Genomic DNA, 13,542 nt, shown 5'->3' with positions numbered 1-13,542 from the left:
TCTGCCTCCACCTCCCAGTGCTGGGTCACAACATTCACTACACCCAGTTTATATGGTGCTTAGGCTAGAACCCAGGGTTTCCTGCATGTCAGACAACACTACCAACTCAGCTACATTCCCAATCCTGAATTTGGTTCTTTAAACCACAAACTAAATCAAAGGCAGGATTTTCAAGTTTTATACATTTAAATATTGCGGGGAAGAGACAGCACAATGATCTTAAATCTCCACTTTTTCTTAGTAGACACAATTCACGACATTTTAAAATTTATGTTCCTGAATAAAGTTATCATACCTTTACTTCAATTGGCACACATAAAATGCTCACTTGAGAATTAAATATGTGGGAATTAATCACATACGATACACCTATACTTAAGACCTAAGGAAAAAATAAAGAAAACTGCCTAGATCAACACATGAAAAGAATCAGAGGTACATTTATGCTATAGTTACTTGTACAGCAAGTGCTTTATAAATGGCTCAGTGTTTTTCAGAATCAAATAGGAATCTAAACTGGACATGCTGGTACACACCTGTAGCCTCAACCCTTAGAAAGATTATAAGTCTGAGTTCAGCATAGAGGGCAAGACCCAATCTCGCTAAATAAATAAAAACGTAATAAATTATAACTATGCTAACTACTTTGAAAAAGCATTTTGAAATGATGTTTCCTAACTACTCAAATTAAGGCTCTAATTTTTTTAACAACTTTCTTTAATTTATTGTGTATGTGCATCTGTGTATTCAGGTGTGTGTGCATGTAGAAGCCAGAGGTCAACATACACGATCTTTCTCAATTGCTCTCCAACTCATTTTTGAGACAGCATCTCTCACTGAGTCTGCTGGCCAGCAAGCTCTAGAAATCCTTCTGTATTTGATTCCCCAGGGCTAGAATTGTAGATGCATACTGCCATGCCCAGCTTTTCACATGGGTGTTGGTGATCCAAACTCAGGGCCTCATTCTTATGCAACAAGCTCTTTACAAACTGAGCCATTTCCCCAATATCCTTATGTTTTTATAACAAATTTACAGACTGAGACATTTTTCCCAAAGTCCTTATGTCTTTATAATAAATTTACAGAATGAGCCATTTCCCCAATGTACTTATGTCTTTATAACAAATTTAAGTTCCCACATTTTTAAGAGATCTTTAAAATTCATTACATATTAAGTGACTAGCAGCTAAAGCAGAAAAAATATCACTTCTAATAATATTTACATATTTATAATATTTTGATTTAAGGCGTTTCATATGCAATAACCTAATGTGATTCTTAAAACAGTCTATAAGCTGTGTATCCTCTGTTTTAATTGATAAGAAATTGTGGAAAATTAGAAAAAAATCTGGTAATTTCCCAAAGGTACAGAGCCAGCATATGGCAGGCTTGGCTTTTCGTAGTGCAAATCCAGCGTTCACTCAACTTTGATGTCCTGTGTCTACAGCACTGCTCCACGCAAAGGTAAAGCCACCAGCACAGAAGAAATCGTCCTGCTGTGTTTTCATTGTTGAAGTTGCTCAGCTCTCAGCTGGCAAGCTTTATTCACTAGAATATGTTATTCTCTAACATGCCCATGGTGACTTTATGGAACATTAGGTCCTAGACTTTATGCCCAGCTCACTTGAGATTGATCACTTTGATATGCTTTCACTAGCTTGGCTACACAGCTAGGCTTTTACAAGCCACCACTAGAAAGACTCTTGAATATTAAGATGGCAAATGTGCATCTGTAAGTTCACTAAAATTTCTTGAGCTAAAGAATTATACTATTACATAGTACTGTACCATTCAAGAAATCTTTCGGTTAAAATCCATCTATGATGGCAAATTATCAAGGTAATGATTTTTCAAATTCTCAAATTATTGAGAAAATAATTTTTCCAATTCCCAACTAATTATTGAGAATAAAAGCCCATTTGATAGTAGCTCATTTGAATATTTTTCTTTCTCAAAAGAAAGTTTATCCTAAAGCCTAATAAATTTTTATAATACTATGTACCCAACTTGGCAAGCAGATCTACATTTTGATAGTTTTAGTCATCAAACAATCAAGGGATGGAAGGTGAGGGGAGGCATGCTTAGTTTGTAAATGTTTATACTTCTGTATATGGGCATGAGGAAATTCAAAAGAAAAAAGAATGAGTCAGAATAAATGAGAACGCAAACGTCTGACTAATAACAAAATCAGCTACTATTCTCTATTAGTTGAGACTGTGGGAAGAAAGTTTTAAAGATGGCCAGATCAGAAGTACAACTTCTCTGTGAAAAAGTACTAAATGAGCAAAAGATGACTATTAGGAAGCCAAAATCACCACAATTCCCATTCCAGCTACCCACAACCCACAGCCCATTTACAGCTGCAACAGTACCTCATAACAGCAACATTATCACCATTTGACACTCTCAGGTCCAGAAAACAACAAGATTTAGAGTTTGAAGTAGAACAATATCTTCTCTGGAATTCTAAAAATGGGAGCCCTTAATAGTGAAAAACAGTGATCGACCGGTTAGAAGAATTGTCCAACCCACAGATAATAAAGCTTAGAAAAAGAAATTTGCAAGTTGGGTCATAAGGGACTAGGGACTCATGGCATAAAGAAACAGAAATCATCGCAGGTAACAGGATGAGCACCAAGAATACTGATGGCCAACACACACGGCATCCTTACTGAATGCCAGATCCCATGCTTCGTGTGCATTCTCCTTGTGCCTACGGGATAAACATTATTCTTACTTTCCGACTAATGAACAGAGGCTTAGAGAGGCTAAGTAATATACTCACAGAAAGCTTAAGGCCTGGTGGGGTGGAGTGAGGACAAGAAGGATTCAAACCCAAGACTCCAGAGCTCTGGCCATAAAGTATTACAATATAAAAGAAATATTGTATCCAACTTTGGACCACAGTTGATCACAAATGTCAAGCCATGAAACTGTACAAAGTCCTTTGTCAAGCATGGTTGGTGCCTATCCTACAGGAGTCTATTCAACAATTGCCAAAGTGTAATCCATATGTCCTACAACTGAATCTGCTGACCAGTGGGACCTGATCACCAACAGCTCCAAGGAAGTCTTCTGAATAGCAAGCATATGAAATGGGGGTGGGGAGGGGACGGAAAGCCTACAAAACACAGCAAGACTTCATCTCAAAAAGAATAAATCTAAAGAAGGCCACTGGTAAAGAATGGGAAGTTAGACTCAAAACTAGAAAAAAAAATTACTAATTTGCTGCCTAAGCTCAAGCTTTTTAATTCAGATTATGCTACACAACACCTTGAACATTTCAAGCACTTCTCTTTATTCTAAGAAATCAAAAACAGATTCAAAACACAAGATATAACTTAGCATGTTCTTATATCAATCAAAGATGTAACAATAAAGATACAAAAAAAAGTAACAACTCAGGAACTGGAGAACTGGTTCAGGGGTTAAGAACACTTGTTGCTTGTGCAAGGGAGCCTGCTTTGATTCCCAGCACCCACATGGCAGCTGGCAGCCATTTGTAAAGTCAGTCCTAGGAAATCTAATGACCTCTTCTGACCTTTCCAACACCAGGCTTGCATGTGGTGCTCATACAAACATGTATGCAAACCATGCACCCCCACACACACACACACAAAAGGTCTTTTTAAAAATTCAGCAATAATTCAAAGGCAGTTTATGGCCCTTCTCTCTTTTAAAAAGGATTCCAGAAATCAAAAAGCAGAGATAGAGGAGAACAGAGAACACCAGATAATTCCTGACCATGTGACCTTGAGTTTCTAGGAGCTCTTCCCTCCTGCAGAACCCTCATATTTGCTCTTCTCTAAGCCTTGGCCTGATCTCTGGTTCTTTCCAGACAAGCTTTCTCTGTCCATCTTATCAAGGAGACTGCCCTGTTATCTTCCAACACAAAACCCAGCCTGTTGCCTTCATTTTTCTTAAGCCACCTCTACTATTTATCTACATGTCTTCCCTTCTCCATTCTCAGAGGCACATGCTCTCAGAGGGGAAGTGCCGTGTTCACTGCTCTCTATCCACTCACAACAGCACTATGCTGGCTCTAAGCAGTTGCTCAACATTTTCTGAACAACAAAAAGAAAAAAATTTATGCAGGTTTTCACAACTATCAGCCTCTTCCCTCAAAGAAAAAAAAAAGGAGAAAAAAAACCTTGAAATATATACATTGCTTTACTGAGTTATTTATTGTGTGTTCAAGCAGAGTTCAGAGGACAATTTGAGGAAATCAGTCCTCTCCTTGCCATGTAGGTCCCAGGGATTGAACTCAGATCAGGCTATGTTTCTACCCTTGAAACAATTTTTTAAAAAACTTTAAGCCACCCATTGTGGACAGGACACAAGACAAGATAATCCTAAATTATCTTAGCCGACAGTAAAAATGTGACATGAAGAAATCAATCCTGTATTCTATATAATGTGATATGCAGGACAGCAGGCATCCAATAGCTAACTCAATCTGAATTCATTAACTTGGGGACTGCACAGACTCTATCCTCTGAATGCTGAGCTCGTCCTGTTGATTTATCTATCACAGTTTAATATACAGACTAAATTGTTCTTACCAGAGGGATGCAAATGCAGATCGTATTTCTACTGCCTGAATCATGCTATGCTATCATAAACACGAAATAGTCAACAACTAGACACAAGAAGCTCTTTATGGAGAGTTTAATCAAAAGAAAAACTAGAAACTATGGTCATACTGATACCAAGGCTATCCAAGTGACTCTAATAATTCAACATGAGTCGTTTGCTAAAGTTATCGAGAGATTTCTGGGCTTGTCTGTTTCAAAAATAGTGCTACTACCCAAAATCCCTCCAGGAAACTTAAGAAATGGTCCATAATGGGCTCGGGCCTGTTATTTTCACAACATCCCCTGTCAAAACCCACACACAGCCCCTAAGGCCTCCCAGTGGGGAAAGGCCATCACAGGAGAGCTGTCTCAGATGCCCAGACACGATCACTTTGACCTCTGCCATTCGGTTTCCTGAATCTCTCTCCCTTTCAGCCGAACTCGGTCTTCTATTTTTATCTGATTTTCTTTTCTGCAGGCGAGGAGAACACACATCTCCAGCCTGGGTCGAAACACCTCTCCCGGGCCAATGGTCGTCACCCACCTTACAGGTGGCACAGGGTCTGGCGAACCCCCCGCCCCGCCCACGCAGACACCCTGCAAAGTTTGGGGGATCGGGGGACCACGCAGTGGCCGGGCTCCGACGGCGCCCGGCGAGGCGCAAGATGGCCCTGAGCCGGCCCCACTGCGGCGCGCGGGGGCGGCGGGGCCGAGGGCCGGGACGCGGCCGACCTGCGAGCTAGAGGCCCGGCCGCGCGCCTTCCCGCACCCCGCGGGCGCCAGGTGAGCGGCGGGCGGGGGCAGCCAGGTGGGCCCGAGCCCGGCGGAGCCAGAGCCGCCGCTGCGGCTAGCCAAGCTGGATCCGAGGCGGGGAGAAGAGGTGAGGCCGAGCCCGGGACGCGGAGCTCGGGCGGCTTCCTCAGACAGCCCCGGGGACGCGGCGGCTCACAGGCCGCGGCTCAGCTGAGCGCCTCGCCAGGGGCCGCGTAGTCTCGGCGCGCCCGCCGTCCTTACCCTGCATGCTGCTGACGGCTGGGTGGCCGGGGGCGGGAGGCCCGATGGGGCCCGGGGTGCCGCCACCGCCCCCGGAGCCGCCGCCGCCGCCGCTCGGGGTCGGAGCCGCCATTGTTGGAAGTGAGGAGCCGAGCGGCGCCGCGGCGGCTGCAATGCAGCAAGCTCGGCCTCTCGCTCCGCTGAGGGCGCGGCGTGCGCCGCCTTGGCCCCGCCCCGGACACGCCTCCGACACGCCCCCCGTGCACGCCCCCGCCAAAGCTAACGCGCAGCCTCCAGTTCTGACTGAACTGCAGCACCCAGGAGGGAGGGCAGGGCCTGCAGTCTTGGATGCGGTGGCCATCCACCCTCCAGGGACCTAAGTGGCTTGCAGAATCAGAAATATTTGTGCATTCTCGGAGAGGGAAAGACCTATGACCCCAAAGCTTCCTAACTACCTTCTCAGAACCTAAGAACCCAGAATTAGAACAGGAGCTCTGGAAGAAATCTCAGAGGTCAGGCTTCCTGTCCAGTCTCTGATCCATCTCTTCCAAAAGAGTCTGCTGTAGCTGTGGTCTCAGACCAATGCTCTCTGCACTGTTGGCAGCTGGCAGGGGTCTTTGAAAGAAAAAGGGAAAGTTCCGGTTTAGGCTTTTCAGCCCAGAATACATGTAAAATATTTTGTCTATTTACTTATTCTGTGTGGGAAGAGAACAGCAAACAACCAAAGGAGAAACTGTGATGCTTCTCAAACGCATCTCCTTTTCAAGTGCAGGTTAAAAGGTGGCTTTCTTTGAGAGAAGCTATTTTTTAGTTCCAAGAAAAGAACCAAAAATCGTTGAAAATGACCATGGCCATGCATGTCTTTAATTCCAGTACTTAGGAGGCAGATCTCTGTGAGTTTGAAATTAACCTGGTCTATTTATTGGCTCCAGGACCTTGTCTAAAAAAAATTATTTTTGAAAGTAATTTTATTAAATTATAAAAGTTTCCATTTCCCCCCCTCTTCCCAACACTCTCCCACTCCCCCCACTCCCTCTCCTCCTCCCTCTTCGTCCCTTAGGGCAGTCAGGGTTTCCTGCCCTGTGGGAAGTTCAAGTTCCTCCCCCCTCCCTCCAGGTCCAGGAAGGTGAGTATCCAAACAGACTGGATCCCCAAAATCCAGTATATGCAGAGGAAACAAGTCCCAGTGTCATAGTCAATGGCTTTTAAAAAAAAATTTTTAAGAATAAAAAATATAAGATGAAATTCTTCCAAAACAACTTGCCATATTAGAAAACAGGGATGGTTGCAAAAGCAAAATAAAACCAAACCCAAAACAAAATTCAATATAGTGTATTTCTTTTCACGTGGATATGTCAACCCACAAGGGAAAGGCATCAAGGGCCCCATAATTTGCTAGCAATGTCCCAAATAGCTTATCATTGCCAGACTCTAACTGCAGTGTGGCATGACATTTGCTTTGCCAGGAGCGGTTCCCAGGCAGCTCTAACATCGCTATGCTGTGTGATGTGGTGTGTTATCATCGCTTCTAATATTGCCTTCGAGGGTATAAAGGTTGTACAAAAGGATTTTAATCTATGGAAAACATTGACCCAATATAGTTAAACAAATATGAATGAGAAAAACAAGTAACAAAGAAGCCTGGGGAAAACATTCAACCCAGGAAGTTCATGATGGCAAGGCAACTGAAGAGGCGATATGAACCCAGCCAAGCTATTTGTCTAATGTTGGGCTTGATTGAGATAAAGCTGATAAAACTTGCATCGCTGTTGGTCTTATAAACTGATAAGGACTGAGAACAAGAACATCTCATTAAGTCTGCACAAGAAAGGACTTAGAGTTCTTAAAACTAATGAAGTTATATACCTGGCTCTTGCTTGTTCTCATGTTCCTATTTTTCTTGTATGTTTCTGCATTGCTTTTGTTGTATAGGGAGATTCCTCAAAATTCATTTGTTGAAGTTGCAAGTGTTACAGCTCTGGAGGGAAAGGTATCTTGGCTTGGGAAGCCGGGCTATACCTGAAGCTGAAGTCTGGTGGGGAATGGTCTCCCTGCAGGATGTAGCAATCAATTCTGCTCCTCTTCAAGAGAAAGCCTTTACAGCTGAGCTCTGTTCCGCAACACTCCCACACCCTCCCGCCAAGGAGGTTTTGCAGCAGAGGTATTTATTTCTTCGCAACCCCAGTCCAAGTTCTTCTGCTTCACTCTGCATAAGAGGAAATCCCTACAGACATGTAGCAATCTGCTCTGGCTCCTGCAAAAAGTTGATACTTCTGATCCCAACCTCCCACCTCCAGGGAGCTTCCCAGCAGAAGAATCCATTTCTTCTGCTCTGTTTTGCTCCCAAGAGAGCTTCCCAGCAGAGACTCTTCTTGCCAACCAAAGATCTCTACCCAAAACTCTTTCAAGAAAGAGATTTATTTGGGAAGGATTCCAGGAGAGTGGCCGCCTCTACCAGCATGGAGAAGAACAGCTGCCAACTGAACAGGGAGAGGGGTTATACTGGGCTTCTTAAGGGTGGAATTTTTCCAGGGAGAAGAGTTTCAGGAAGGGAATTGGTCAGATTTTTGATCCCCTTGAACTTGAGCAATCTCAGATTGGCTAGTTTTCCTGCTCCGGGATTGGTTGGTTTCATGTTCAGTTGGTCAGGGGCATGGTTGGCTCTGGTTGCAGTGTGTTTCCTTGGCTATGGTTTCAGGGTCAGGGGGTGTTTCTTTGGTTCTGGTTTCAAGGTCAAAGTGTTTCTTTCACTGACTCTGGTTTCAAGGTCAGTGTGGGTTACTCTGGCTGACCATTTTACCCTACAGAAGTCCTAAGCCCCCAGAACTGTGACAGGAACTGTGTCTGAAGATGACAGGGTCTTTCAAGAGGTAGGGTAGAAGAGGTCGCGTGAGTACGCCCTAACCCATTTGCCCAGTGTGCTTATCTCATCATAAGATGCGTGAACACACGGATGAGATCCTCCTAAGGAAACTAGAAGATGGTGATCAACAAGCCAAGAAGAGAAACCATCTTTGTCCACACCTTGATCTCAGAGCGCTGAGCAAACAAATCACTGCGGTTTAAGCTCCCTGCCCGTGGTGCTTCATGATGGCAGCCACAGCAAACACTGTCCATGGCTTTTAAAATTGAATTTCTCAGCCGGACACTGTTGGCACATGCCTTTGATCCCAGCACTCGGGAGGCAGAGGGAGGCAGATCTCTGTGAGTTTGAGGCCAGTCTGGTCTACAAAGCAAGTTTTTGTTTTGTTTTCTGACAAAGAGAGAAACCCTGTCTTAAAAAAGAAAAAAAAAAGTTCCAAAGAAGCTTAGAATTTGGGGTAGTAACATGAGTAGCTGGCATAATTTGAGGGGAGAAGGGGAGGCAATCGATTAAGCAGCTGTATCAAACTACAACCACTTTCCTGGGAGAAGCTGCAGAGAAAAAGACATGTTTGTCTAGCCAGTGGTTAGGGAAATTTGGCTGGAAAATCTAGCGAACTGCTTCTCTCTGATTTCCGTCTCAATGGTTAGATTAACAACTCAGTGTTCAGGGGGTAGAGTTATAACTTAGCAGTTAAGAGCATTTGTTTTACAGGTGACCTGGACTTGATTCTCAGCACAGCATGGTGGCTCACAACCATCCACAACAGACTCCGACATCCTCTTCTGACCTCTGCTTACACCAAGCATGCACATGCTACATGTACATACATGCAGACAAACACTCATATGCATAAAAGAAAATAAATCTAAAACTTTTAAATTAAAAAAGAATGTATTTTCACTTTATATTCCAAATAAAACAAAAGTAATTTACAGATGGATTTCACCTTAGGACCCCAACTTCAACCTCTGGGAAAGTAATCAGACACCCCCGATGTGGCTAACAGGGTCTTCAGATATTTCCTGCAAGGGCTCCACGGATGGCTTTCCAAAAAAACCCACCTCCTTTCCTCTCCAAGTCATCAAGGACATGGGACCAAGCCATCCAGCGGCACAGAGAACTGTGTGGTTTCTGGATGTTGTTTGAGCAGCTTGTCAACTGGAAACATGGGGCATGAGAGGAGCTTGGACTCATCCTACCACCTGAAAAGCCAGAGTTTCAACCAGAGTCAGGTGGCCGTTCAGGTGATGTTACTAATCTTGACCGCCAATAATCATGCATCTGTGTAGAACTGCAGGCAAACGTTTGTCACGGCATTGTTCAAGTCAATAAAAACGGAAGCATTAAAACTCGAAGTCATTACCGCCAAGGGAAAAGTAATATTGACAGCCTTGGTCATGGTCTGAGAAAATAGAAATACAGTAGAAAGGACAGGGTTTTATTCTCCCAAACCACATCCACACCCAGCGCTCAGTACCTGTGTTCTATTTCTCTAACTGCACTTCACAAAGAAAAGAGGTCCGGGAGCCAAGTGCTGTGGTGCATGTCTGTATCCCAGAAAGTTAAAGTAGAAGGATTGAGACTTTCCAGCCAGCCTAGGCTACATCGGGAGAAACTGTCTCAAAAAGAAGGAAGGGAAGGGGGAGACTATATCAAAAAGAAGAAAGGGGGAGGGAAGAAGGGAAGAGAGTAAGGAGGAGAGAAAGTGAGGAAGGTAAGAAGAGGGGGAAACAAGAAAAGTCAAGTAAAATGAAACTTACACATGGCTGCATAGAACTGTGATTCCAGCGTTGGGAAGCTGGGGCAGGGAAATCCCAAATTCAAGGCCAGCCTGAGCTACAGAGTGAGCCATAATGAGGGCAGGGGGAGGGCTGAGGGCAGAGAAGAGGAGAAGAGGGAGAGAAGTGAGCATCATGTGCTTTTGTGTGTATATATTTCACATCTCTAAAAAAGTCTAACAAATGTCAAACTCTAGCTAATTATATATTGAGGTGTTTAAAGAAGCCACATACTACCTGATACTCTACAGTAGACTTTGTAAAACGGTTGAGTTGAAGAACACGGGGATGGAAAGATGAGTAGACACCTATTAAAACAAGCTTTATAAAACATTAGTGACAAATCCAGAGGACCAGCACACCGATTCAAACTACTGAATTTTGAAATACCATGTCTGAAATTTTTCCTAATATCACAAAATTCAAAAGCACAAGTGGTGTGGGAAATCCTTCTGCATATGTGTTGCTTTTATTGGTTAATGAATAAAGAAGCTGCTTTTTCAACCAATGACTTAACAGAATATAGCCAGGCTGGAAGAGATATTTATAGAGAGAGAGAAGGCAGAGTGAGGGAGCTGCCTTGGAGCTACCAGAGGAGAAAGATGCAAGCTGCCAGCCAGAACCTTGTTGGTAAGCCACAGCCACGTGGTGATACACAGATTAATAGAAATGGGTTAAATTAAGATGTAAGAACCAATAAGAAGCTAGAGCTAATGAGCTAAGCAGTGACTTGATTAATGCAGTTTTTGAGTGATTATTTCATGGTCTGGGCAGCCAGGAAAGAAAGAGTGGCCTCCTACAACACACAAGGCCACTAAAATCATTCTAAAATTAAACATGTTGCTAAATTATGCTGTCAATAAAATTACAAAAGAAACAATGTAATTTAAATCCAAGTGAAGTTCATGACTGTTTAAGAATGGATGGCACATTATTGTGTTTTCTGGTTGGGTGTTTTGTTTGTTTGTTTGTTTGTTTGTAATTAGGTAGCAATATGTGATGTAAATTTAATAGCATTGCTTTAGCTCACTGTTTCTTCTGACTTCAGGCAGTTTACCATAGAGCACAGGCTAGTTTTCTAGAAATAACTAGTGGTCTTTTTAGCAGTCCCAGTCTTCCACATGCTAGGATTATAGGCACGTGTCCTCTTACCTGTTGAGAAAGCCAATACTGGCTGTCAATTAGACAGATGCTAGAATCACATAGGAGATGGACCTCAGAGAGAACTGAGACTTTCCAGGTTGGGTTAATAGAGGTGAGAAATCTCACTCTAAAAATGTGGGTGGCACCATCTCACAGGCTGGGGTTGTGGCCTGAATAAAAAAGGGAGAAACAAACTGAACACTGGCATTCATCTCTCTGCTCCTGACTGCAGGTGCCATGAGAGCGGCTGACTCAAGCTCCTGCCCCGCTACGCCTTTCCCATCATGATGGACTGACTGTACCCTCACGCTTTAAGTCAAACCCTTTCTCCTTTAAGTTGCTTTTCAGGTATTTTGGTCACAACAAGAAGAAAAGTACAGATGCACCTGGCTCGTTCTGTCTTCTTGGCCAGAGATGTAAACTATAGTCCGTATAACCACAGCGTTTACCCACTTGAGCCGCACAATTCAGTGACTTTACATACAGTCGCTGAAGTATGCCGCCATCACAAGAAGCAAGTTTAGAATGTTTTCCTCACCCCCAAAAGACTTCCATCCCTTTTACAGTCACCCTCCCCCCAGTGACTACCAGCCAAGCCATCTGTATTGTCAGCTGACACAGGCTAAAGTTGTCTGGGAAGAAGGAACCTCAAGTGAGAAAATGCCTCCATCGGACTGGCCTGTTGACCAGTCTGTGAGGGATTTTCTTGATGGATGATTGATGTGGAAGAGCCCAGTGTAGGCTGTGTCATGCCTGGGCAGGTGGTCCTGGGAGGTATAAGAAGGCAAACGGAGCAAACCAGCAGGAACAAGACAGCATCCTCCCATGGTTTCTGCTTAAACTTCTGTGTCTAGGTTCTGTACCCACTTAAGGGACTATCAGACTCCTTCCCAGGGTGGCTGAGTCATTTGTCTTCCCAGAATACCCGGAGGTACGATTTCACCGCATCCATACAGATTGTTAACAGTCTTTTTGACTGTAGATTCCCTAGTGGTTATCATCATGTTTGGGGAGCATTTTGCCTACATTAAACTATGAGCTGAACATTAACAGCATTGCATTTTTAGACATAAGACTATATAAAGACTATATAAGAACAACAAAGGAAACATGCACCATTGTGTATTCCAAAGGGACTGCCATAAACTCTGAGGCCATTGTAGGTCTCTTTCAGATCACAACAGATTCAACCAATCAGAGCTAAAGAAAGCCTTCCTCTTTGCAAGAGGCACATACCAGAAGTTGGATTGTGTACTAATGAGATACCAAAAATTAAAATTTGCTAGTAATAGAAAAAAACAGGCACTTCATCATCAACATAGATTAACCATTATTGCTGTCCATGTAACTAGTTTGGAAGGTGGGAAAGAGTGGAATTGCTCAACTTTTGGGATTAACAAGAAAATAAAGTTATATATAGCACAATAATATTCATGAGCAAGAGAGATGTCACAAGAAGAAAAAACTAAATTAGTTTTAAAGAATTACTGTGTTTGATTGGCTTGGGTTTTTTTTCCAATATTCACTGAAAGCCAAGATGACCTCGGACTCCCAGTTTTCTGCCTCAGCCACTGTGTGCTGGCTGAGGCTACAAGTGTGCACCACCATGCACAGCTACCAAGAATGCTTTATATTCTTGCTTGTGTAGGATACATAATTCATAGAAAAACATTTAATTATTTTAATACCTAAAGAGCACACAAGCCAATATACTAACGCAATGCAATAAAAATGAATAAAACATGAATGACTTATTTATATTTCATTATTTATAACCTGTGATTACAACTCTCATGTGTAATTGTAGCAATGCACATTAAAACAATGATTTAGTGTATTATTTTGATTATAAAATAGACACATAGCCGGGCAGTGGTGGCGCATGCCTTTAATCCCAGCATTAGGGAGGCAGACACAGGTAGATCTCTGTGAGTTCGAGGCCAGCCTGGTCTATAGAGTAAGTACTAGGAAAGGCTCCAAAGCTACACAGAGAAACCCTATCTTGAAAAACCAAAATAAATAAATAAAATAGAGAAATATTTGACTTTTTTGACCCCGCCCCTCACTACCACCTTTTTCAGACAAGGTTCCACTATATAACCACTCCTGGTCTGGAACTTGGAACATAGACCAGTCTGGCTTTGAACTCTCAACAGTCCACCTGCCTCTGCCTCCTGTTGTGTAGCAT

General features: G+C 43.2%; 1 protein-coding gene across 2 annotated transcripts in view; it reads right to left on the bottom strand.

The window, feature by feature from the left end:
- Map2k4 (mitogen-activated protein kinase kinase 4) overlaps positions 1 to 5,740 on the bottom strand; it is a 96,995-nt gene extending 91,255 nt beyond the window's left edge. Inside the window, exon 1 of one of the 2 annotated variants that reach the window (XM_085695111.2) lies at positions 5,589 to 5,740. In XM_085695111.2, coding sequence (XP_085551237.1) covers positions 5,589 to 5,700 — 112 coding nt within the window. In that variant the 5' untranslated portion in view covers positions 5,701 to 5,740. The remainder of the gene's footprint in view (positions 1 to 5,588) is intronic. The other variant, XM_085695110.2, reaches the window with a different exon arrangement.
- Between the last annotated feature and the right edge of the window lie 7,802 nt (positions 5,741 to 13,542).

The sequence above is a fragment of the Myodes glareolus genome, chromosome 9 (assembly GCF_982192425.1).
Source record: "Myodes glareolus chromosome 9, mMyoGla1.1, whole genome shotgun sequence".
Classification (NCBI taxonomy): domain Eukaryota; kingdom Metazoa; phylum Chordata; class Mammalia; order Rodentia; family Cricetidae; genus Myodes; species Myodes glareolus.
This window is presented reverse-complemented; position numbering and strand designations above follow the sequence as displayed.